At 40.9% G+C, this 27,441-nt stretch overlaps 1 protein-coding gene across 2 annotated transcripts in view; it reads right to left on the minus strand.

Annotated features, from left to right (window-relative positions):
• The window catches only part of LOC141101794 (BOS complex subunit NOMO3-like), a 365,568-nt gene that overhangs the window by 85,378 nt on the left and 252,749 nt on the right, over positions 1-27,441 (minus strand). For both annotated transcript variants that reach the window (XM_073591128.1, XM_073591127.1), the window contains one exon: positions 20,325-20,466. In XM_073591128.1, coding sequence (XP_073447229.1) covers positions 20,325-20,466 — 142 coding nt within the window. The remainder of the gene's footprint in view (positions 1-20,324; positions 20,467-27,441) is intronic.

Genomic DNA, 27,441 nt, shown 5'->3' on the forward strand with positions numbered 1-27,441 from the left:
TCCCCCCACAGCTCTGGACCCCTACACATTAAACATTGCCCTCACCCCCCAGCTCTGGACCCCTGCACATTACACATTTCCCCCCCAGATCTGGACCCCTGCATATTACACATTTCCCCCCCAGCTCTGAACCCCTGCACATTACACATTGCCCCTTACTAGGGCATGCATGCAGAGCTGGAGACAAAGCAGCACAGAACAGAGGGCTGGAACTGCTGGAGTTAATTTTTCATATTAACAAGCTAATGAATGGTTGCTAGGGCAACCTAGCAACCAATCACCTGCTGGTTACCTTGAAAAGTTAAGTACAGCAGTTGCTGCCCGTCCTCTATTCACTATCCTCTGTGCACTATTGCTCACGGTCCCTCTCCCCTAGTTGTAAGCGGCGCAGAGTGAATCCGGCAGCCGGCCCTGGGTGTCAGTCACCCGTGTAAGGTCCGCACACGGGCACCGCCGGACCCAGTCACAGCTCACCTCTCCCTGCCCTGACTATCACAGCGTCGCCGCTGCTGCCTGTGCCTGGTGCCCCGCTGTCACACTTTCACAGCTGGAGGGAAGGACTAACAGGGGAAGCAACGTGTGTAACCATTTGTAAAAGGTAGCAAAATCCACATGCGAAGAGATGGGGGAAAGGGAGGGACTTTGTGATACCCGCAAGATATAAGACACATGTAGCCATAAAATCAAATATTTATTGAAATATCATCAAAAGTAAGAACAGTCTAGGGGAAAATTCAAGAACCATAAAAGCTCTATAAAAAGATCACATATCCTTTAAACAAATGGCAATAAGCCATGAGACATGAGTATGGTGAATTGATCTTGTGCTATCACAGTGTGTAAATAGGAGTGAAAAGTGATCCAGCTACTGCCAGCACTCCTAGCTTATTCATAGCTATTGTGAATAAATGTGAATGATTTATAAAATGGCAAGGATAGAGACCACCCTCGGGCTACAAGAAAATGGCCGCCAGCATAGACATTATATTACTTTTATTAGGCTACTTGAAAATGGCCACCGTCATTGACAACGATTATAGGCTATTTTAGGACATCAAATAGACCTGCCGCTATCCTCTGAAGTCACGTGGGCGTGATCAGAGGCATACCGGAAGTGACGTCAGTACGGACAAGAGTTCAGTACTCGTGGATTTTTGTGCAGTTTCGTTATTTTCCTTGTCAAAAGAAGTTTATTGAGTATACAATGTTATAAAGATACATAAAGTAAGTTTACAAGGATCTATAAAGTAAGCTCATTGTTTTACAGTAGGGTTTATATAGGTAAATATCATGAAATTTCAAATATTAAACATTGGGTTCACGTAAACCTAAATTAAAGATATAGATCATTTCCTTAGTTACTTTTGTAGGTATTTAAATGATTTATACCTACTATACATATTGTTTACAAGTAGAGTGTATATAGGTCAAATAAATTCTGATAATGAGCTTTAATCGTAAGGTGGAGAAAAGGAAAGAGAAAGAAGAAAAAGGGTTGAAAGGTAGAGGTATGGTCCACAAGGTTGTCCCGCTCGTCAGTTTATTATTCTTTTTAGTTCTCTTTGAAGCCTTAGAATGGGTGTCTCTGTAAGTCATTTAATCTGTTACCATGGCAACAGGACAGAGTCATTGAAGTTTGACTGGAACTGTTGTTTTATCCAAGGATGCCAAAGTTTTTCAAATTTTGGAATTTGATTTTGATCGATGGCTACCATCTTAGCATGGGACATTGTATTATTCATTCTGTGAATTGTTTCTGCTAGTACCAATGTAGGAGATTTCCATGCCTTGGCCACTGTTTGTTTTGCAGCCGTTATTAGTTGGATCATAAGTTTGAATTGAGAGAGTGTTAACCATTCCGGTTTTAGATTAAGTAAAGTTAAATATGGATCTGGTTGTATTATTTTTTTAAATATTTTAGATGCAATCACGAAGACTTCCTTCCAGAAGGTTTGGATTACTGGGCACGTCCACCATATGTGTAAATATGTGCCTATTTCTGGGCATCCTCGAAAACAAAGAGCTGAGGTATTAGGTGAATATTTTGCCACTCTAGCGGGTACAAGGTACCAGCGAGTTAGGACTTTATAATTTGTCTCCAGTGCTAAGATGTTGGGTGAAGATGACTTAGATGTGAGCCATATGTTAGACCAGTCTGTGTCTTCTAAAGTTCGTCCCAGGTCCTCCTCCCACCTCTGAACGTAAGAGGGTCTATTAAGATTTGCTACTCCATATAATTGATTATAAAGTGATGAAATTGTACCTTTAGCAAATGGATCTTTTGTACAGATTGATTCAAAAATGGATAATTGGGATAATGGTGTATCCCCCCTTTAGGAATGGTGTATAGAAATTTTTGATTTGGAGATATCTAAATATCTCAGAGTTTGGTAGATCATATTTTTCTTTAAGCGATGGGAATGAAAGGAATGATTTAGATGCTATGAAGTCATTTAGTGTCTGAATGCCTGATGTTGTCCAAGCTTTAAAAGAATTTGGGTAGATCCATGCCGGATAAAAGGCCGGATTTCTGATAAAAGAAAGGAGAGGATTGTGTGGAGATTGTAACTGATATTTGGTTTTTAGTTTATCCCAGAGAGATAAGAAGTGTTTAGTTATGGGATTATGAATTTTAAAGCGGTCTTTAGGATCAAGCCATAATAAATTTGATATTAATAGAGGGTCATTTTCTGAAGCCTCTATAAATACCCATAATGGGATTTCCTGTTTTGCATGGTATTTGGACAGACTGGCCAAATGTGCTGCTCTGTAGTAGTTAGTAAAATTAGGGTATCCCAGGCCTCCTTTATTTTTGGGAAGATGTAGTGTGTGTATAGGTATACGTGGTTTAGAAGAGCCCCATATAAACGAAGTTTCTCTTTTTTGTACTATTCTCAAAAAAATAGGAAGGAATTGGAATAGGGAGGACTCTGAATAGATAAAGCAATTTGGGTAGAATAGTCATTTTGATTGCATTAATCTTCCCTATCCAGGATAAAGGAAGTTGCGACCATTGTTTTATTAGATTTGTGATCTGTCTTAATACAGGAGGATAATTGGTTGAGAATAAGTCAGAATGAGATGCTGTTAAATGAATTCCAAGATATGGGATTGATTTTTCTGCCCATGTGAATGGGAGTGCAGCCCTAGCCGGGATCAATTCCATGTTTGTGAGTGAAATATTAAGCACTAGGCATTTCTTAGGATTAATCATAAGGCCGGATAGGGCTGCAAACCCATCAAGAGCTGGTATTAAGTTAGGACCAGAGACCTGTGGTGATGATAGAAAAAGTAATATATCGTCTGCAAATATACATAATTTGTGTGTAATACCTCCTACTTCAATGCCAGTTATAGTTTGGTTTGTTCTGATGTATTGGGCCATGGGTTCGAGTATAAGGGCAAATAATAAGGGAGATAATGGGCAACCCTGTCGGGTACCTCTTTCGATATTAAAGGCTTCAGATTTGTATCCAGCATATTTTATATAGGCTTTGGGTTTATTATATAATGCTTTGATCCATGTTAAAAAGTGGGGTCCAAAACCCCATTTTTGTAATGAATATTGCATATATTGCCAGGATACTGTGTCAAATGCCCTCTTAATATCGAGAGATAGAAAACATAAAGGGATTTTCCGTTTTTTAGCAATATGTGCCAATAACACTGCCCTGCGTATATTATCGCCTGCCTGTCTATTTGGCATGAAGCCTACTTGATCTCTATGTATTAATTTTCCTATAATGCTATTGAGGCGTTTTGCTATTATTTTTGCTAATAATTTAATATCGAGGTTTAACAGAGAGATAGGCCGACAATTCACACAGGAAGTATCATCAGAAAGGGGTTTTGGGATCATACAAACAATTGCCATTAGTGTTTCTTGCCGAAAAGAATGTCCATCTAGAAGTTTGTTAAAAGTTTCAGTGAGAATGGGAGAGAGTATTTCTGAGAATGTTTTATAGTATAAAGCCGAGTAGCCGTCTGGGCCTGGTCTTTTGTTAAGTTTTAGGTCTTTTATGGCGTTAGCAACTTCATCTATAGTTATAGGCTCATCCAAACTGCTTTTTTGATTTTGAGATAACTCAGGTAAGGTTATTTTTGAGAAGAAGGATTCAGCCTCTGTAGGATTAAATTCATTGTTTGTCTTGTATAAAGTTGCGAGATGTGAGTGAAATTTATGGACTATTTTAACTGGATTACAAGTGTAAACATTTTTTGATAATTTCAAACGTATTGGTTTGAAAGATTTGTTAGTTGAATTTAATGCCCGAGCCAAATATGTACCTGGTTTGTTTGTATTCATGTAGAAATTGTGTTTGGAGCGTTTGAGGGATTTATCAACTGACTCAGTGAGAAATAGATCGTATTCCAATCTAGATTTTTCCAGATGAGATTTTGTACTCTGAGATGGATTATCTTGAAATGATATGTAGGCTGCATTAAAATTGAGTTCTAGTTTTTTTGCTAGATTTTTGCGTTCCCGTTTAAATAGTGCCATTTGTCTTTGTATTGTACCACGCAAGACAGGCTTATGAGCTTCCCACACTGGTATTGGGGAGATGTCTGTTGTATTATTAATTGATATGTATTCCTTTAAAGCTTGTTCAATGGCCATCTGATGTAGTGGGTGTTTGAGCATTATGTCCGGTAAGTACCACGTTGGGTCATGCGCTTTTGGTATGGCTGAGGCTATAGTAGTGTATACTGCATTATGGTCAGACCACGGAATCGGAATTATATCTGATGCAATAATTTCTGGTATCATTCCTATTGTTAGAAAAATATGATCTATTCTGGTGAAGGTTTGATGAGGGTGCGAGAAATAAGTGAATTTCTTTTTCATTGGGTTACTTTCTCTCCATGAATCTACCAGATTGTATTTGGAAAGAAGTTGAGAAAAAGGTAATCTAGAGGTTATTTTGGATGGTGTAAAAGGTGATTTATCTAGAAATGGGAGGAGGACCTGGTTCGAATCCCCACACATTATCACTGTTCCTATTTTGTGTGTATTAATCACTTGTAATATATGTGAGAGGAATGGTGTAGGTTGTTTGTTAGGAGCGTAGTAGGAAATCACTGTGATTGCTGTATCCATTATATAACCCATGAGTATCAGGTATCTACCTTCTGGGTCTTTAATTTCTGATGATAAGGTGAATGGTGTGGATCGGTGAAATGCAATTAGAGTTCCCCTTTGCTTGGTACAGGCAGAAGCTGTGTAAATTTGTTGATAAAAAGGAGAAATATATTTTGGAGTAGAATCTTTGGTGAAGTGTGTTTCTTGGAGGCATACTATGTGAGCCTTCTTGTTATGGAAAGTACGGAAGGCTTTGGTCCTTTTTTGAGGGACATTTATTCCCTGAACATTCAGGGAAAGTATATTCAGTGGTGCCATGGCAATAGATCAAATAGTTTTGACTTACTTTTTGTTATGCAGAGCTGACTGCGCAGATCAACCTGTGTGGACTGAAGAGATGAATAGATAGAAAAGAAACCAGTGAATTCTGGAGTAAAGAGTAAACAAAAAACATATGAGATTAGATGATACATTGTATAAATTATTTTTTGCAAGTAATCACAATTTACCCGTGAAAGAGAATAAATATCTCTCTCAGGGGAATAAGTGCCTTTGTCACACTCCCACATAATATGGTTGGGAGAATGAGGAGGGCTAATGGGGGTACACGGATCTTCCGCTTACAGGAGAGAAGTGCTATGTCAAAAGACATCAAAATGATGTTTCATTAATTGGAGTGCAGAATATAGTTTTTGTTGAAATTATTTATTCCAGGGTGGTTGTATATGGTTAGTCTTGCCCTAGGCTAAATAATTCAGTTAGAAAGGTACTGTTAATAACTTTGGTATTGATGAAGATAGTTTGAATTATTTTGGGATTTTAACCCTTTTAGAGTAAACAATTACATATTTTATTCATACGTAACTGTTTAGATATGTTAACTCATAAAATTGAGGTTGTATTGCTTCAGATTAGAATAAACAAAAACATAATTCTAGGAACTAGTTAGGTAATAATATATTTGTTTTAAGAAAAGAAAGAAAAAGCTTCCATTACTTCTGGATTATTGAACATATTTGTCCTAAAAAGTAATAAATCTATTGTTATTACCTGATAATATATAACTGAACAAGAATTTCCTTATTTCACTTATATATTCTAAGGCTATATGAATCAGAACTAATAAGAAATATAACTGGAATGTAACATGATCCCACACAGTGTGTGACTATCAGAATGCAGTTACATTCAGTTATAAATATAGGTTTTTTATAGAGAACCATCTCTTAGTATAATAAATGAAGAGATATCAGGAATTAGGATGTCAGTCCATTGAATCTTCTTGGTCCATGGATGATGTGGCATAACGGCCTCTTTTGTGAGAATGATGATTCCCATTTTGTTCTGAAATTTTCTGGGTGCTGCCTGAAGGTGAAGATGATGCCATTCTTCTGCGTGTGGGAGTGTTGCTGCTTGTGGGTTCTGTCAGATTTAATTTTAAAAGGGTTTGTTGTAGTTCATCTGCTGATCTGCTTCTGTAAATTGTACCTTGGTAGTTAAATCTGACTGAAAAGGGGAAGCCCCATTGATACATAATGTTGTGGCGTTGCAGTTCCATTAGTTGGGGTTTCATGGATCGTCTTTTAGTAACAGTAAGTTGGGATAGGTCAGCAAAAATTTGATAATTGTGTCCTTGAAAATTAAGTTCCTTTTTTTCTCTTGCAGCAATTAGTATTTGTTCTTTCGTTCTGTAATAATGAAATTTTGTGATTATATCACATGGGGGTCCATCTTTCTTTTTGGCTGTGAGGGCTCTGTGTACTCTGTCCAGTTCTAAACGTTCAATAGGGATATCTGGCTTTAGTTCATGTAATAGAGCAGTAATAGTAGATTGCAGGTCTGTCACAGTTTCAGGTATTCCCCTTATGCGTAAGTTTGAACGTCTGGCTCTATTTTCGTAATCTTCGAGCTTAGTTTGAAGTATTAAATTCTCTTTTTTTAATTGTTCCAATTCTGTTATATTTTCTTGGGTTGTAATTTCAATTTCATCCATTTTTATTTCTAAAGCTGCGGTGCGGTTTCCCAGCTCTCTTATTTCTTTGGTTAGGCTTTTTGTTATTTGGTCTGAGGTTTGTTTTAAAGCCTTATGAAGCATCTTTTCAAATTGTAATAATACTACTGGGGATACTGAGGAGGCTTGTGGAGAAGTTTGTGAGAGGATTTGTTCTGTATCTGACTCAAATGGAGAGTCTTGCTGTGACATTTTCTGTCTGTGAGAGCGCCCTGATGCTGTATCTTGTGAGGTGACTGGAGCTGCTTCAGCTGCAGTGAGTGCCTGTGAGCTCTTTGTGAGGTGATTTTTATTTCTGCCACGGTTTCCTCCCAGTACCATATTTCCTGCCCAAACTTTCACAGTTTGTTCCCTGGGGCAAAAAGGTTCAAATGGATACCTTTTGAGCCTGCAGGCTCCGCTTTGTCCTTCTCTTCTCTCCTCAGCGGTGTGGAGCTCTAACAATGCATGTCGGCTCCGCCTCCTGCCCTTCGCAGTTTCGTTATTTTAAGCGGTTTGGTTTTAATAAACTTTATAAACGATATCACACTATGGAAGTGTCTTTCATATATTTATATATCTGCGGATGACATGGAGAGAGAACCCTCAGGAACATCATAGAGTCCATGGCTGGGAGGATAAACAGAGGACACCTAGAGGCGAGCGGATGTTAAAGCATTACCAGGATTTGAGATATCACTACATGTACAAGGTGAGAGGCTAGTGAGCACAGAGGTAACACCATGGTGAAAAAGGGAGGATTACACTTCTGAATGGACATTCACAGGTAAATGGTGAAAGGATGCACCATAAATATAAAAAAAGGACAGTTTCTTCCAGTTTTAGTTAATATCCATTACTCTGAACATTATACTGTGCCATTTGAAATGGTTTGTATTTACGATCGTAAGAGGCACAATAGCATATCATTTTTAGTAATTTTTTTCTCCTTGTGGATTTGCACTGTACATTATTTACCTGAAGTTATATATGCGTCTATTTCTGCTGGATTTTCAGGATACACAAGTTGGCAGATTTGAACATTTTTTATTTTTATTTAAATATTTTGTTGACCTTGCAGGATATACACAGTATACTATTTCACTTTACATTCACAAGCCTCGAGATATGGTGTAGTGATCCTAATTGCATTGGTCCAGAGCCCCGACGCGTTTCAACTCAAGTCTTCCTCAGGGGGGTGGCAGTAGTTAGCATATCAGAAGGATCTCTAAAATACATACAAAAGGAGTATACACAGAAGAAAATAACAATTCAGTGTCTCCAACACTGATAAAGTGCTCTCATAGTGCACTCATATGGTTATAATTTACAGACAACTGGGAGGTCCACAAAGAAAGGGCAAAAATACCAAGCAACTGAAACCATTTGTCCAAAGCACAAGGGATATCTAAGAAATCAACGTGGGTGGCTGGTATATTTAACAAATAAAGTAATATACATGAAAAAAGCTGGAAAAGTAAAATATAGATTCATATGCGACAAAAACATACCAAGTCAGCCAGTACCTGGGAATTTTGTGTGTGTCTACAGTGCCTTGCTAAAATATTCACCCCCTTGGCTTTTTACCTTAATCTGAATTATATGTGATGGATCAGAACACAATAGTCTGAGTTGGTGAAAATGAGAAAAATATATACATAAAACTATTTTTCAGAAAAAAAACAACTGATAATTGGCATGTGCGTATGTATTCACCCCCTTTGTTATGAAGCCCATAAAAAGCTCTGGTGCAACCAATTACCTTCAGAAGTCACATAATTAGTGAAATGATGTCCACCTGTCTGCAATCTAAGTGTCACATGATCTGTCATTACATATACACACCTTTTTGAAAGGCCCCAGAGTCTGCAACACCTAAGCAAGAGGCACCTCTAACCAAACACTGCCATGAAGACCAAGGAACTCTCTAAACAAGTAAGGGACAATGTTTTTGAGAAGTACAAGTCAGGGTTAGGTTATAAAAAAATATCCAAATCTTTGATGATCCTTAGGAGCATTATCAAATCTATCATAACCAAATGGAAAGAACATGGCACAACAGCAAACCTGCCAAGAGACGGCCACACACCAAAACTCATGGACCGGGCAAGGAGGGCATTAATCAGAGGCAGCACAGAGACCTAAGGTAACCCTGGAGTAGCTGCAGAGTTCCACAGCAGAGACTGGAGTATCTGTACATAGGAAGACAATAAGCCGTACGCTCTATAGTTAGGCTTTATGGCAGTATGGCAAGAAGAAAGCCATTACTTTCAGCAAAAAACAAGATGGCACGTTTTGAGTTTGTGAAAAGGCATGTGGGAGACTCTCAAAACGTATGGAGGAAGGTGCTCTGGTCTGATGAGACTAAAATTGAACTTTTTGGCCATCAAAGAAAACGCTGTTTGGCGCAAACCCAACACATCACATCACCCAAAGAACATCATCCCCACAGTGAAGCATGGTAGTGGCAGCATCATGCTGTGGGGATGTTTTTCAGGAGTCGGGACTGGGAAACTGGTCAAGGTTGAGGGAAAGATGGATGGTGCTACATACAGGGATATTCTTGAGCAAAACCTGTACCACTCTGTGTGATTTGAGGCTAGGACGGACGTTCACCTTCCAGCAGGACAATGACTCTAAACACACTGCTAAAGCAACACTTGAGTGGTTTAAGGGGAAACATGTAAATGTGTTGGAATGGCCTAGTCAAAGCCCAGACGTCATCAATCCAATAGAAAATCTGTGGTGAGACTTAAAGATTGCAGTTCCCAAGTGCAAACTATCCAAACCATACTCTTTTTGATAGGTCTGCTGTTTTATTAACAGACAAAACAGCTCGTCTCAAATCAGTCCCTGAAGAAGGAATGCATTATCCATACCTATATTCCAAAACATGTTGCGACTCCTGTGTACACGAACCTCGTTTGGCCTCTTATGAGAACAACTGTGTGTCTCAGAATCTAGCCGTCATAACTATTCAGTCTGAATATTTTGTTTTTTAGGTTTATATACCTTGTGCATTAACTAATGCTCTTACTGCTTTGTATTTAATACATTTCGTATAATTTTTTATACGTTTGTTACTTTTTCTGGTTACTACCCTTTGCCCATAAAATCCCTAGGGCACCCCCTTTTGCAATTTTTTAGTACATAGGATGCACTGTCCACATATTGCAGACAAGATTGGCCGAGCATGTAACTAACATTAAGAAGGGATTCCCCAAACACAGCCTGTCCAAACATTATGCTTTGCGACATGGTTGTAATCCTGAGGGTACCACCTTCCTGATAGATAAATTTACTGGCCACTGGAGGGGCAGTAATACTGTCAGGGAGATTTCCAGATTGGAAACGAGATGGATCTATCAAGCACGTATGCCCCATTTGGAATGAACATCGAGTGGGATATTAATTCCTTTATTAATAACAGTTGATATGATGTTAATGTAATTGTTTTAGTTTGAGATCAATTTCATATAAGATATGTTTATTTGTCTATCTTTAGATTAATCGACATCTCCGCATGTGTTACATATACCTATTCTTCTCTGTCTAAACATTGTATTAGTTTTATGCATTGTTTTTGATGTATTATTATTTACTACCACAAGATGGCGCTGCTTTCTGGGCTCATTCGTTTATTATAGGAACAGACTGGTTTTAATAACTAACAGTGTCCCGCACGCTCAATAGTGTTTTTATTTAATTTCTATAGATGTTTTTATATGTTACAAGGTGAGAATTTTTCATATATATGAGTCGCCCTTAAGTGTGAGTGGCCTGTGATTGCGTTTCCGATTCCCTGGAATGCAGCTAATATCCAGAATTTGTGCAAGTTGTCCCCTTTATAAATAGCAGCATTACATGCCTAAGCCACGCCCCTCATTTGATGACGAAATGTGTAGGGAGGAGCTGGAGCGTGGGACGCGAACTTGGACCGGGAAGCATCGGCCATTTTGTTGGTTGGAAACGCTAGTCGTTTCCATATGCTTGACTTCTACTGAGAACATGTGAGTTTAAATTAATTTTTTTACTAAACACATTTACTGGATGTCTGCGCAATGAGCATTCTTCTCTTCATCCCTGAGAGTACTATTGCTGAAGTGAGGATCCTCGATTGGTTTTCCTGGCGGTCGATGGTGGAGTTTGAATATTGATATCCATACCTGTGCACTGTGATCAGTATACCCCTGGTGGAGTGGTTCTAGTTGCTGTTGAGGCTCGCTGGTATTACCATTTGGTTATCCACTGTGCATATCCCTTTATTTGAGGGTAAGAGTCAGTATTATTGGGTGTTGGGGATGGCTTTACTATCCAGCGTACCAGTATTCACTTCAAGGTTACTTGGACTCATTTTGAACTTTAATTTATATGGACTTTATTTAAATAAGCGCTACACCTCTCTTTACACAGACTTATTTGTATTTTTCTTGGTCGCAAATGAATCTACATTTTATTTTTCCATCTTTTTTCATATTTATTACTTTATTTGTTAGGAATACACCAGCCACCCAGGTTGATTTCTTTAATTTCCCTTGTGCTTTGGACACGTTTTCCGATGCTTGGTATTTTTTTGCCTCTTTCTTTGTGGACCTCCAGCATAATATATGATGTCTGTAAATTTTAATCATGTAAGTGCACTATGACCATACTTTATTAGTGTTGGATACTCTGAATTGTTTATTGTACTTTTTTCTGTGTATACTGATTTTTGTATGTATTTTAGAGATCCTTCTGGTATGCTAACTACTGTCATCCCCCTGAGGAAGACTTAATGAGTCAAAATGCATCGTGGCTCTGGACCTATGCAATCAGGATCACTACACAATGTCACATGGCTTATTGCCATTTTTTGTTTAAATTCTATATTTTTTTATTATTTTTTAGAGCGTGTATGGTTCTTGAATTTTCCCTAGACTATTCTTCTTGGGTTTACTTTTAATGAGATTTCAATAAATATTCGATTTTATCCCTACACATGGCTTATATTTTGTGGGTATCACAAAGTTCCCCTTTTCCCCATCGCTTCCCATGTGGATTTTACTACTTGAGTCTGGGACTGATACCAAAGTAGTTTTGTACAGCTACATAAGTGATGTAAAAATAATACCCTTGCAATAGGTATTAGTCAGCAAATGATTAGCAAGATGCTGGTACTAAAAGAACAGACAACATGCAGACACCTGACCTTGATGATGCTTCGAGCGTTGCTTAGAGAGTGTTGTTCCACCCTCATACAGGACTCACACCAAACAAAATCTTGGGGAACTCCCGCCATGTCGTTCTTCTTTATAAAGCAGCACAATATGCCATGAGTGCCCTGGATTTTGTTTTCTTGAATTCTTATATTTGGATACCCATTTACCAGGAGCACTGAGACCTACTGCTGTGATTTCATAAAGGTCAGAAATGTGGGATCTATGAGGGCAAGCTTTCCAGTATGCACTAGTCTGAGCTTCCCCCAGAGTTACTAACATTGAGTGCCACATATCTAGGGGTTTTCCACTTTCAATGATAAAACTTGCTGGAAGAAAACTTTGAGCTTTCAACATGGTTGAGATTACAGAAACCAAAATGCCCTTGCCATTTAGAACCTGGGTTTCAAAAGCCAGATCATAAAAAGCCAAAAAGCATAGCAGGGTAAATCTCCCATATAAGAACAAATCTTGTTGATCTGTTCGAAGGCTTGGAACATCCGCCATCAGCTGAATGAGGTCTGTGTTCCATACCGAGAATGACTGAAATTTATTAGAGGTAATTTTATAGTGTCAATTACCGCAGCGCTTTCCATATATATTGTACATTCACATCAGTTCCTGCCTCAAGGAGCCTACAATCTAACTCACATTCATACACTAGGGCCAATTAGACAGGAGCCAGTTAACCTATCAGCAAGTCTTTGAAGTGTAGGAGGAAAGTGGAGTACACGGAGGAAACCCACACAGCACAGGGAGAACATGCAAATTCTTGGCAGGCAGTGTCGTGGTTGGGATTTGAACCGGCGACCCTAGTACTGCTAGGTGAGAGCGCTAACCAAATAGCCACTGGGCAGCCCACTCTTAACGCCATTCCTTTGAAGTAACTGAGGTAAAGGTTTCTGTGGTGAATATACATAGATCGGGTTATCTCATAACTCTTGGATGTTGACTAGAAGCTTCAATTCTTCCTGAGATCAACAATGCTAAACAGATGATCCAGAAATCCGCCCCAATGCAGAAGACTGGTGTTCTTTGTAACAATCTTCCAATCGAAGAGAATAAAAAAATAAAAAAAAACTGCCCTCTGACAATGTTGAGGACAGAAGCCACAATGACATTTAAGTTTAAGGATGTAACCAGATCATCTTTTCTAGGGAGAAGCTGGAAGTGTCCCACACTGAGAATATTCAGTTGTAGCTTTCTGGAGTGAAATTGAGTACTTTGAAGGTGGATACCATCCATCCCAGCATTTGCATGCAGCTCTGCAGGGAAGACCAACATCTGAAAATAGTTGCCAAACCAGATTCTGCATCTTTAGCTTATGTAAGAAGAACTAGGCCTGAAAGGTATCCAGGAGAAGGATCAACTACTTCAAGCGATATGATTGAATCAGAGATGACTGCCCAAAGTTCGGATCAATCTGAGGACCTCAAGGTTCGCATCATGACTGACACATTGATTTCCAGAGACAGAGGACTGGTTCTTGCAGCCAGAACTGGTGACAGGATCTCTATGAATACTTGGGGCCATGGCAATGAACAGAAGGGCAAAAACTGATAGTGAGTGTGGCCCTCAGTAAAGCAAAGAATTTGCAGATTACCTGAAAAGTTAAATTGTGTGATGCCTCACTTGGTATGTGAAGTATAGGTAGGGGTGGGTACCATCATCCTAATTAAGTTAATAGAAAAAGGGGCGGGCTAACTTGGGCTACTCCAAACAATGATGCCCAGTAACACCTGTGGTGATGAAAGGACTATCTCGGTACCCAGTGATTGGAAACGAGTAATATTATATTAAAAAATATACATTTATTGGAGAGTATACAAAAAATACAATCACAACAAGACAAATGGAAGAATTGTTGTAGAAAGTAGCATTGGATTAACAATTATGTGCTCTAAAACCCATCTGATGGATGGGAACAAATTGATGCAGGTAGATGATTCCTCAACAAGTTTCGCGACCTGTGTTGCTTCTTCAGGAGGTGTCAACCAGAGCATCTAAAAATAGACAGATACGGTCTCATAGTTACATAGATATTACACAGGTTTTTCACCTTAATTATGGCTAAGCTACCAGATGAAACAAAATTGATGGAGTTTGATGAAAAACAGTGTAACTCACCAATGGAAACCCAAAGAGGGCATCAAACGGCTATTGAGACACCCTGATCGGGTGTCTCACACCGGGCGGACACGGAAGGCAATGAACGTGGAGCCGGCTAGAATTATGTAAAGAGAGGATCTATATGTAACGGCGATGTGGGATCCACACTCGAGCAAACACAGGGGAATTGAGACAAAGAAAAGAAAAAGTAAAAAGAAAGAACAGGTGAGAAATAGGGAACAAGAAAAGACGGGGGGGAGAAAGAGGGAACAAGAAAAGACAGGAGGGGGGGAAGGGGGGAAGGGGGGAAAAAAGTAGGGGGGGGGAGAAAAGGAGTGCGAGGAGGGGGGGAGGGAAAGGAAGGGGGGTGCAGGGTAGGAGGGGGAAGGGAGAGAGGGAGGGAAAGGAGAGAAGGGAAGAGAGGAAAAAGGAATGAGGAGGAGCTGGACGGAGCAGTAGTGATAAGACATTGCCAGGAGAATAAAGTGAAAATGGGACAAACCAAAATAGTGTGCAAGGAGTAAAGCTGGATGGTACCCACCCTATAGTATCCTTGGTTAAATCTAGCCCAGACAAGAGGGAGCAAGATAGCAGCAGTATAGTTGGCTTGTGAGTTAAACAGTGGCCAGCTTGATCTAAAAAGAACAGAGTGGAAACAAGATAGTGGGTATTCAATGTAAGTAGTCAACATGGAGGAAAGAGCCCAGCTCCAGCGTCCTGTGAACCAGAGACTTGGGCCGTCAATTCCTCCTCAAAGGGCTTACCTTAAGTTGTGTTTATCAAAGCGAGCATTCCCGGGGGTGTGAGCTGTTCCACTAAAGGCGGCCAAAGCCACCTTATAAGCCTCCAACCCGGAAGACGTCAAGGGCCGGCGCACGCCAGGTATCAATGTCATCAGGTCCGCTGCTCCCAGTGCGCATGTGCTGGGAGCGGCACAAGGTATATCAGAACTGAAACGATATCCCCTCGAGTGGCAGGAATAGGTAAATAACTGCCACACCACAAAGGGAAAGACACGGTTCAGTCAGATATAATACTCAAAAAGTAATTGCAATAAATGAATAGAATATTTACAAAACGAGGGATCTCACCATGAATGTTCAAGATTAAAATCTTGCAAAAGTAATATAGACAGCAGTTTAAATCAAGCATTAATTGCTAACGGGGTCCAGAGGTACACAGTGAACATGGGGTGCAGCGGGATAGTAAATAGATATTTTGCACCTGAGTCCAACATAGGACTAGACATACCTTAAACCACACGAAAAAGGTGAGGGAAAGGAAGGGGGGGGGGAGTGAATGAAGGAAGGGGGGGGCAGAGGCTAAGGTAGGGAGAAGGGGGAAGGGGAGGGGGGGAAAGGTATGGAGGCGATGGTCAAAAATTAATTTAAGGAAATGTCTGTATGAGTGTACTTCATTGAGTCCTGGAGGGGTGAGAGCATCGAGTCGCTCGATCCAGAGAGCCTCACGTCTCAGGATCTCGCGATCCCAGTCACCACCTCGCGGGTCCTCAGGAATAACTTCCAACACAAAAAAATTAGCGAATTCTGATTGAGAACAGTGATGAATGCCAACATGGCAGCCTACCGAAGTTAGCGTGCCATTAGACGCACAATATAAGTGATCGCCCATCCTTTGGCGTAGTTCCCTGATGGTCTTGCCTACATAGAAGGCCTTGCAGGCACAGACCATCAGGTAAATCACGCCTCTGGTGGCGCAATTGGCATGTTGGGGAGGGAAGTAAGTTTCTCTATTGGGAAGTAAAAAGCTAGTACCCCCTCCAGGATCCACGGGCATTTAGGACAAGTTGCTCATCGAAAGGTGCCACGGGGGCCCTCAGAACAATGTTGATTGGCCCTGGTGTCGATCTCACATCCTTTCCCAGGATGTGGTGGTCCGTTAAGAGGTGCCAGTGGTTGGATAATATTGTGCGAAGTGTATTGTGATGGGTGGAAAATATGGTGACAATCTTCACCGTAGCCAGCTGATCAGGCCGAGGAGCGCCATAGAGTAGGGATTGTCGTGTGCGGGCGTAGGCCTTATTAAAGGCCTTTCTCAAATTAGTACGAGTATGACCTCAAATCAGGAGGCATTCACGGAGAGCAGCCGCCTGAGTGAGAAAGTCCCCGTCCTCTGTGCAGTTACGTCTCAGTCTGAGATACTGGGCGTAAGGAATGCTCCGCACCAGAGGGCAGGGATGTGAACTTGAGGCATATAGCAGAGTATTGCCCGCAGAAGGCATGCGGAAGAGATCACCAAACCTCCCAGATTGTTTTTAATGATATTGAGATCCAAAAGGAGATACATTGAAGATCATAAGAAAACGTAAATCGCAAGTTGAATTGATCAATGTTGAGAAGTTTAATAAACTCAGTGAATAGTTGCTCAGTGCCGGTCCATATAACGAACAGGTCGTCTATGAATCTATGCCAGCAGAGTACATAGTTCAAGAATGGTTGAAGTGTTTCATCACTGAAAATTGACCGTTCCCATCCCCCCAGAAACAAGTTCGCCTAACAGGGTGCGCAGGAAGTACCCATTGCTACTCCCTGGATTTGCAAGTAAGTGTGATCCATAAACATAAAGTAGTTTTTTGTAAGGATGATTTTGCTCCCTCTTGTCTGGGCTTGATTAACACAGTTTTGCGAGCCAATACAGTGTGCTGTCATTCCCGGGTGCCAGATTTAACCAAGGATACTATAGGGTGGGTACCATCCAGCTTTACTCCTTGCACACTATTTTGGTTTTTCCCATTTCCACTTTATTCTTCTGGCAATGTCTTATCACTACTGCTCCATCCAGTTCCTCCTCATTCCTTTTTCCTCTCTTCCCTTCTCTCCTTTCCCTCCCTCTCTCCCTTCCCCCTCCTACCCTGTACCCCCTTCCTCGCACTCCTTTTCTTTCCCCCCTCCCCCTCCTTCCTTCCCCCCCTTCCTCCTCCCCCCCTTTTCCCCCCTACTTTTTTTGCCACCCCCCCCAGTCTCTTCTTGTTCCCTCTTTCTCCCCTGTTCTTTCTTTTTACTTTTCCTTGTCTCAATTCCCGTGTGTGTGCGCTCGAGTGTGGATGCCACATCACCGTTACATATAGATCCTCTCTTTACACAATTCTAGCCGGCTCCACGTTCATTGCCTCCCGTGTCCGCCCGGGGTGAGACACCCGATCAGGGTGTCTCAATAGCCGTTTGATGTCCTCTTTGAGTTTCCATTGGTGAGTTACACTGTTTTTCATCAAACTCCATCAATTTTGTTTCATCTGGTAGCTTAGCCATAATTAAGGTGAAAAACCTGTGTAATATCTAAGTAACTATGAGACCGTATCTATTTTTAGATGCTCTGGTTGACCCACCCTGAAGAAGCGACACACGTTGCAAAACTTGTTGAGGAATCGTCTTTACCTGCATCAATTTGTTCCCATCCATCAGATGGGTTTTAGAGCACATAATTGTTAATCCAATGCTACTTTCTACAACAATTCTTCCATTTGTCTTGTTGTGATTGTATTTTTTGTATACTCTCCAATAAATGTATATTTTTTAATATATTACTCGTTTCCAATCACTGGGTACCGAGATAGTCCTTTCATCACCACAGGTGTTACTGGGCATCATTGTTTGGAGTAGCCCAAGTTAACCCGCCCCTTTTTCTATTAGATTACCTGAAAAGATTATGTAAACAGGCATCTTTTATGTTGATGGATGCAAAGTCTTCATAATGGAGGCAGACAACTAACCAAATAGATTTCATGTGAAACTCAAAAAAATAAAAAAAACAAAAACAAAACAAAAGACATTGAGATCTTTTAAATCCAAGATAGGACAAGCGCCTCTTTTGGGTTTCAGAACCATAAAACAAGTTTTAACCTTTAAATCATTCGGCTGGAAGAACAAACATGAAAACCACCTGGTTTAACAATCCCTGAATCACTAAAAGAAGGTCTGTCTGATGTTGATAGGGCACAGGAAGAGGTGAAATCAAAGTGGAAGGAGGAGGTTAAATTCTATTTTGTAGCATTTGGTTACTACCACTGCACCCATACTTCGGCTTTGCAAACCTTCCAAATTTCTGCAAAAGCCATCCAGCAGCCCCACCTATGCTGGAGCTGGTTGGGGATGAAACTTCATGTGAAAGCTGGTTTATCTGCAGGCTTGGACCCCTAAGTTTGCCAAAGACCTTTGGACCTCCTGAGCCTAATGGGGTGGAAGAAGACTTGTGAGTTTTGAAAACTAGCTTAGAGAAACAAAAGAAAATTCCAATGCAGAATATAAAGGCATTGACCGATGTATTTGATCCTTACATCTTGTATCTGGGGTAAACTAGTACTTTTACCCCCCCATGGAAACATTATGTTTTGGGGCTGTTTCTCTGCTATAGGTACAGACCGACTTTGCTGCATTGAGGGGACATGTATTGTAAAATCTTGGATGAGAACCTTCTTTCATAACACTGAAGATGGGTCGTGAATGGGTCTTCCAGCATGACAACGACCCAAAACATACCGCCAAGGCAACAAAGGAGTGGCTGAAGAAGAAGCACATTAAGGTCAAGGAGTGCCCTAGTCAGTCACCAGACCTAAATCCTATAGAAAATTTATGGAGGAAGCTAAAACTTCAAGTTGCCAAGAGACAGCCTAGAAACCTTAAGGATTTAGGGAAGATCTGTAAAGAAGAGTGGACCAAAATCCCTCCTGAGATGTGTGCAAACCTGGTCAGGAACTACAAGAAACATCTTACCTCTGTGCTTGCCAGCAAGGGTTTCGCCACCAGGTACTAAGTCATGTTTTGCTTGGGGATCAAATATTTTTTTACTCTCTGAACTGCAACTTAAATTTATAGCATTTGTTTTAGGTGTTTTTTCTGGATTTTTGGTTGATATTTTATCTCCATCATTTAAAATACACATATGATAAAAATTATAGACCCTTTGTTTCTCTGTAAGTGGGCAAACGTACAAAATCTGTAGGGTATCAAATAAATATTTTCCCCACTGTAGGCAGCAGAATAACCCTAGAGTGCATACTATTGGGCAATGTACCTAAATGGACAGTAGAGAATATAATATGCCACAAAAAAAAAAAAAAATCCTTTTTTTGTTGTTGTATATGGTTTAAACTTAATATAATAAGGCTTATCTCTTTAAGCTTGCAGTGTTTAGGAGATATTCAGAGTGCATGCCGCCGATGACGTCCCCGGCGAATGCACTCTGAAGGTCCGGCATACAGTGCCCGTGCCGTAAATAGCAGCTCCCGCATGCATGCGCAGGGGTTATGTCATAGTGATACATACTACTAGCACATTATGACATTGCTTTGCAGAGGAATTTTTTTCTTCAGCTGCAGTTTACTACCGCTTTAAGTAACACATTCACAAAAACACAGAACCACTATACAAAATCTACATGTTCCCAATACAAAAACAGAAGGAATTAAAACTTTGTAACTTACGCAACTGCATTAAATTTTCCTTTACATTTTAGTTTTTTGATGCTCTGAAAAGGTGATAATGAAAGCAGTGTTGCGATAGGCTTAGGGGGAGATTTACGAAAACTGGTGCACACAGAATCTGGTGCAGCTGTGCATAGTAACCAATCAGCTTCTAACTTCAGATTGTTCATTTAAGCTTTGACAATAAAACCTTGAGGCTGCCTGGTTACTATGCACAGCTGCACCAGATTCTGTGTGCATCAGTTTTAGAAAGTCTCCCCCTTAGTGTACGTGAATGTTTGCCTTTTTGCTTTTTGAAGGACTAAATCGAATCATATAAAGCAGTGTTCACATACACTGATTGTTACTTTTGCCATGCAATACTTTTATGCAAGCCAATGAATTTCAATGTGAATACGCATCACAATGCAAAACATATTTTTACAAAAAGAATGCTGCATTTGACTTGGTTTTATGTTGACACTCATGTACTGTAACCCCTATGTTTGTCAGGTAAAACTTCCTACTTACCCTTAAACCACGGAGTCTGAATTTCCCCTCCTCATCTGTGACTGTATCTTCACCATAAATTGCACAGTTTTTCTGTCCCACAGCTTCCACTGATACTCCTTGCTCAGGCTCACCATTTAGGGAGGACACTGTTCCATAACAACTGAAAGGACACGACAGCTTGCCATTACCAACCTGACCACAAAACAACTTTGTGTAATAAGGCTCAGCTCTCTTAGCAAAATATATAAACACAAATGTATACACACAGAATTTCATATACAGGAGTTTTATAGACCAGTCTTTCCATCATCAGCTTATGTTCAAAAAGGGTTTGTGTGCACTTTAGTGAGTGCTGGGATTTTGTTGGTGTCCTCGTATGCCTGGGTGTACAGGGCTGTGTTGCTGGGGATATATGCAGGGAAGACGATAGGTCTCACTGACATGTAGACATTTGCTGCTCATGCATCATGCCTTGTACACTATTTAACAGAGTCACTGCAATGCTCCTACAATCGAAGGGTGGGTCCTTTACTGTATTTTAATTTAACTCTAATTACTGATATTTGAAGCTTAAGTTGTATTTGTTTGATAGTGAAGCATCAATGATTGTCATCTATGCATCACTGGTCCCTGACACTTATGCAGCCAGTAAAATCTTAAACGCCAACCTACCGTAAAACATGTTTAGATGACATGAAGCATTCCTCTCCACTCTGAAGCCGGACCTTCCTCCTGCCACTTGAACACCAGGGATCAACAGATTTTTCCTGACATGGTTCTGCCAACAATTTCTTTATTGAAGGATGACTGATGGAACCATACAGTCTTTAAAATGTACCAACAGGAACACACATGACCAGCTTATTTGGCAGATTACATTGTTTTAGTCCAGGGGTCACCAAATGATGGCCCTCCAGTTGTTCAGGAACTACAATTCCCATCATGCCTAGTCATGTCTGTGAATGTCAGAGTTTTACAATGCCTCATGGGACGTGTAGTTTCGTAACAGCTGGAGGGCCGTAGTTTGAAGATCCCTGTTTTAGTCATACTTTTGTAAATCCATTGCAGAGATATAAGTGACACAGTCAAAACATAGCTACATAAAGTATGTCCAGGTAATCATTGTGTAAACTACTATTATTGTCCCCTATACAATCTGGGGGACCAATTCTTTGATGCTGAAGAGTCGTCCTAAAAAATAAGTTCACCTTTACAAAATAAACAAATGCACATTTTTTTTGCAGTGGACCTGTAAAGCATTGCACCTATGATCAGCAGATTGTGGGTGTAGTGGCCAGACAGACTGTAGGTGTCTGTCTGGCCATAACTCCGATACGACCAGGCAGTTACACTGTGACAGGAAGACTTAATTAACTACCACAGCGCTCAACAGGGAAGTGGTAGTTCATTGAGAACTAGAAGCAGACAGCTGCAAAGGCTGTCGGGACCTTGTAGTTCTCCCATTCACAGAACACTGTGAATGGATGACACAGCCAGGCAGGTGAAGCCCAGCACGGCCCCATTTTTTGCAGATTGCGACAGTTAGCAGGACGGAGAAGAACCCCCACTAGCAGTCAGACCGTGCCTTCGGGGGGAGCAGAGGCTGGTGCATCTGTAACATGTTCAGGGTTTAACATGTAATGCATTACAAAAGGTGAACTCCTTTAACCACTTCAATACCAGGCACTTTTACCCCATTCCCGCCCAGGCCAATTTTCAGCTTTTAGCGCTGTCGCACTTTGAATGACAATTGTGGGGTCATGCAACACTGTACCCAAACTAAATTTTGATCATTTTGTTCACACAACTAGAGCTTTTATTTGGTCGTATTTAATCACCACTGGGTTTTTTACTTTTTGCTAAACAAAAAAAAGACTGAAAATTTTGAAAACAAAATATGCGTTTTTCTTTGTTGCAGTTATACAATTTTGCAAATAAATAATTGTTCTTCATAAATCTAGGTCAAAGTGTATTCTGCTACATTTCATTAGTGAAAATAACCCAAATCAGTGTATAATATTTAGTCTGTGTGAAAGTTATAGAGTACACAAACTATTGATGTACTGACGCAGCCTCATTTTTTGAGGTTGAAAGGACCAGGATAGTACAAATACCCCCAAAATGACCCCTTTTTGGAAAGTAGAGAGTCAAAAGTATTTAGTAAGGCATTGCAAGTTTTTTTTTTCTTCTTTTAACACACTGTCATCAGTGCAGTACAGTGTTATCATATAACGGTGTGGCGGTAATCAGGGACACCGACTGGTGACAGTACAAAAAAAAAAAAAAAAATAGTATTTTATTTTCGAATAAACTTTTACCATTTTTTTTTTAACACACTATGACATATAGTTACATAGTAGGTGAGGTTAAAAAAAGACAAGTCCATCAAGTCCAACCTATGTGTGTGATTATATGTCAGTATTACATTGTATATCCCTGTATGTTGTGGTCATTCAGGTGCTTATCTAATCGTTTCTTGAAACTATCGATGCCCACCCATGAAAACCACAGCCTGTGGAAGGGAATTCCACATCCTTGCCGCTCTTACAGTAAAGAACCCTCTACGTAGTTTAGGGTTAAACCTCTTTTCTTCTAATTTTATTGAGTGGCCACGAGTCTTTTTAAACTCTCTTCTGCGAAAAAGTTTTATCCCTATTGTGGGGTCACCAGTACGGTATTTGTATATTGAAATCATATCCCCTCTCAAGCGTCTCTTCTCCAGAGAGAATAAGTTCAGTGCTCGCAACCTTTCCTCATAACGAATATCCTCCAGACCCTTTATTAGCTTTGTTGCCCTTCTTTGTACTCGCTCCAATTCCAGTACATCCTTCCTGAGGACTGGTGCCAAGAACTGGACAGCATACTCTAGGTGTGGCCGGACCAGAGTCTTGTAGAGCAGGAGAATTACCGTTTTATCTCTGGAGTTGATCCCCTTTTTAATGCATGCCAATATTCAGTTTGCTTTGTTAGCAGCAGCTTGGCATTGCATGCCATTGCGGAGCCTGTCATCTACTAGGACCCCCAGGTCCTTTTCCATCCTAGATTTCCCCAGAGGTCCCCCCCCCCCCCAGTGTATAGATTGCATTCATATTTTTGCCACCCAAATGCATTATTTTACATTTTTCTACTTTGAACCTCATTTGCCATGTAGTTGCCCACCCCATTAATGTGTTCAGATCTTTTTGCAAGGTTTCCACATCCTGCGGAGAAGTTATTGCCCTGCTTAGCTTAGTATCGTCTGCAAATACAGAGATTGAACTGTTTACCCCATCCTCGAGGTCGTTTATGAATAAATTAAACAGGATTGGTCCCAGCACAGAACCCTAGGGGACCCCACTACCCACCCCTGACCATTCCGAGTACTCCCCATTTATCACCACCCTCTGAACTCATCCTTGTAGCCAGTTTTTAATCCATGTACTCTCCCCATGGGCCATGCCAACTGACCTTATTTTGTACAGTAAACGTTTATGGGGAACTGTGTCAAATGCTTTTGCAAAATCCAGATACACCACGTCTACGGGCCTTCCTTTATCTAGCTGGCAACTCACCTCCTCATAGAAGGTTAGTAGACCAGAGCAATATAATGTTACCAAAGTAACAGTGTACAGACATGGCTAAAAGTTTTGAGAATAACACATATACATTTTCACAGTCTGATGCCTCAGTGTTTTTAGATTTTTGACAGATGTTACTATGGTATACGGTAATTACAAGCATTTCATAAGTGTCAAAGGCTTTTGTTGACAATTACAATAAGTTTATGCAAAGAGTCAATATTTGCAGTGTTACCCTTCTTTTTGAAGACCTCTCTAATTTACCACGGCATGCTGTCAATCAACTTCTGGGCCACATCCTGACTGATTGCAGCCCATGCTTGCATAATCAATGCCTGAAGTTTGTCAGAATTTGTGGGGTTTTTTTGTTCACCCACCTCTTGAGGACTGACCACAAGTTGGGTCCTCAATGGGATTAAGGTGTGGGGAGTTTCCTGGCCATGGACCCGAAATTTCGATGTTTTGTTCCCCAAGCCACTGGGTTATCACTTTTGCCTTACGGCAAGGTGCTCCACCATACTGGAAAAGGCATTGTTCGTCACCAAACTGGTCTTTGGATGGTTGGGAGAAGTTGCTCTCAGAGGATGTTTTTGTACCATTCTTTATTCATGGCTGTGAACTTAAGAAAAAATAGTGACACAGGACTGATGGTAGCGCTCACCTTTTCTTCTCCGGACAAGGTTTTTTCCGGATGCCTCCAACAATCGGAAAGGGGATTCATCAGAGAAAATGAATTTACCCCAGTCCTCAGCAGTCCAATGCCTATACCTTTTGCAGAATATCAGTCTGTCCCTGATGTTTTTCCTGGAGACAAATGGCTTCTTTGCTGCCCTTCTTAACACCAGGCCATCCTCCAAAAGTCTTTGCCTCACTGTGCATGCAGATGAACTCACACATGGTCGCTCTCATTCCTGAGCAAGCTCTGCACTGGTGATGCCCCGTTCCTGCAGCTGAATCAACTGTAGGACATGGTCCTCGCTTTCTTTTCTTTGGCGCCTTGATGCCTTCTATACAACAACTAAACCTCTCTCCTTTAAGTTCTTGATAATCTGATAAATGGATGATTTAGGTGCAATCTTCATAGCAGCAATATCCTTGCCTGTGAATAACTTTTTGTGCAAAGCAATGATGACTGCAGGTAACCATGGTTAACAGAGGAGGAAACAACGATTTTAAGCACCACCTTCTTTTTAAAGCTTCCAGGCTGTTATTCTAACTCAGTTAGCATTGCAGAGTGATTTCTAGTCCTGTCCTCAACAACACTGACACCTGTGTTAATGAGAGAATCACTGGCATGTCGTCAGCTGGTCCTTTTGTGGCAGGGCTGAAATGAAGTGGAAATATTTCATTTTTGGGATGGCAAAGTTCATTTTCATGGCAAAGAGGGACTTTGCAATTTATTCATCACTCTTCATAACATTCTGGAGTATATACAAATTGCCATCATAAAAACTGAGGCAGCAGACTTCATGAAAAATAGGATTTTTATAACAGCTTACCTGTAAAATCCTTTTCTTTGAAGTACATCACGGGACACAGAGCAACAGTAATTACTATGTGGGTTATAAGCCACCTTCAGGTGATGGACACTGGCACACCCTAAGATAGGAAGTTCACTCCCTATATAACCCCTCCCACTACTGGGAGTACTTCAGTTTTTGTAGCAAAGCAATACACATGTATACCAGAAAGAGGGGAGGGACCTCTGTGTCCCGTGATGTACTTCAAAGAAAAGGATTTTACAGGTAAGCTGTTTTAAAAATCCTATTTTCTTAATCGTACATCACGGGACACAGAGCCATAGTATTTACTATGTGGGATGTCCCAGAGCAACGCCAACAGAGGGGAGGGAGACACAACAGAATTAGGGCAACATGAGACTAGAGGAGTTATACTGCTGCCTGCAGCACACTACGCCCAAAAGTGATATCCTCATGCCTTTTTACATTCACCTGACGGTAAATGTATGGACTGAAGACCATGGAAGCTTGGTGATGCACTCCCCCAAAGCACTAACAGTCCCAGTGGAGTGCGCTTTTGATTTGAGAGGGTGGAATCCTCCTCTTTAAACCATAAGCCTGAACAATTACTTGCTGAATCCATTTAGAAATAGTAGATTTTGATGCTGTCTGCCCACTTCTAGGACCTTCAGGCAACACAACAAAACATCCGATTTTTGAATCTGAGCAGTCACCTTCAAGTAGACCTTGAGTGCTCTCACCACATCAAGAGAATGTCACAATTTTCCTTCCGTAGGACAGGTTCTGGAAAAAATGAAGGTAGAACAATATCCTAATTCGGATAAAAACTGGACACTACCTTCGGTAGAAATTTAGGATGAGGGCGCAATACTACCTTATCCTTGTGAATAATCAAATATGGCTCTTTACAAGAAAGAGCAGCCAACTCTGATACCCTTCTCGCAGAAGATATGGCTACCAGAAAATTAGTTTCCTTGCCAAAAGGACCAAGGGAATATGCTGTATTGGCCAAAAAAGGCTTTTTCAGCAATGCCGACAGAACTAAATCCAAGTCCCAAGGGTTCAGGGGTGACTTAACCGGAGGATTAAGACGCTTTACCCCCTGAAAAAGCTATGACCCAAAGAATGCGAAGCAAGTGGTTTTTGAAATAATACCGATAAGGCTGAAACCTGGCCTTTGATAGTACACAAGGCCAGCTAAATTTCTAACCCCATCTACAGAAAGTCAAGGATTCCACCTATGACATACTTCCTGGGGTGCCAACCCCTGGATTCACACCAGGAGACAGATGCCTTCCAGAATCTATAATATATGATTCTGGAGGCCAGCTTCCTTGCATAAATCAAGGTAGATACCACTGAACCTGATAGCCCACGCTTCTTCAGAATATGGGTCTCAATAGCCAAACTGTTAAATTTAGCGTTTGTAAAGTAGGATGGAATACTGGACCTTGCGAGAGAAGGTCTGGACGTGGTGGTAGGGTCCATAGGTCCCCTACCGCCATCCTTGTGATCTCTGCATGCCAAGATCTTCTGGACCACATCGGGCCACAAGAATCACCGATCACCCTTCCTGCTTGTCGTGGAAGCAGCAGAATAGGAGGAAATGCATAAATCAGAGAAGAACTGATTCCATGGGAACACCAAGGCATCTTTTCCGCATGCTAGCGGATCCCTTGTTCTTTGACACAAAGTTGTTGATTTTCTTGTTGAACCTGGACGCAAACAGATCTACGTCTGGGATCACCCATCTTTGGCATATTGCCAGGAATATCGGGGTGAAGGGAACATTCTCCCGGGAACAACTGCTGGCGACTCAAGTAGTCCGCCTGCCAATTTTGTATTACCGGAATGAAAACTGCTGATAGGCAAGGTACATTGTTTTCTGCCCAAGTTAAGATATAAAATTCACCTCTCTCTAGGCCGCACGACTTGTCGTGCCCCCTTGGTGATTGATATAGGCCACTGCTGTGGTACTGTCGGATTGGATCCTGACAGGACAATTCCATAATCTGAACATCCAGGCCCTCAGGGCAAAGCGCGCTGCCTGGATCTCTAGAATGTTGAAGGGCAAGGTCATTTTTGATCTGGACTATT

This window comes from Aquarana catesbeiana, linkage group LG06 (genome assembly GCF_042186555.1).
Source record: "Aquarana catesbeiana isolate 2022-GZ linkage group LG06, ASM4218655v1, whole genome shotgun sequence".
Taxonomy (NCBI): Eukaryota; Metazoa; Chordata; class Amphibia; order Anura; family Ranidae; genus Aquarana; species Aquarana catesbeiana.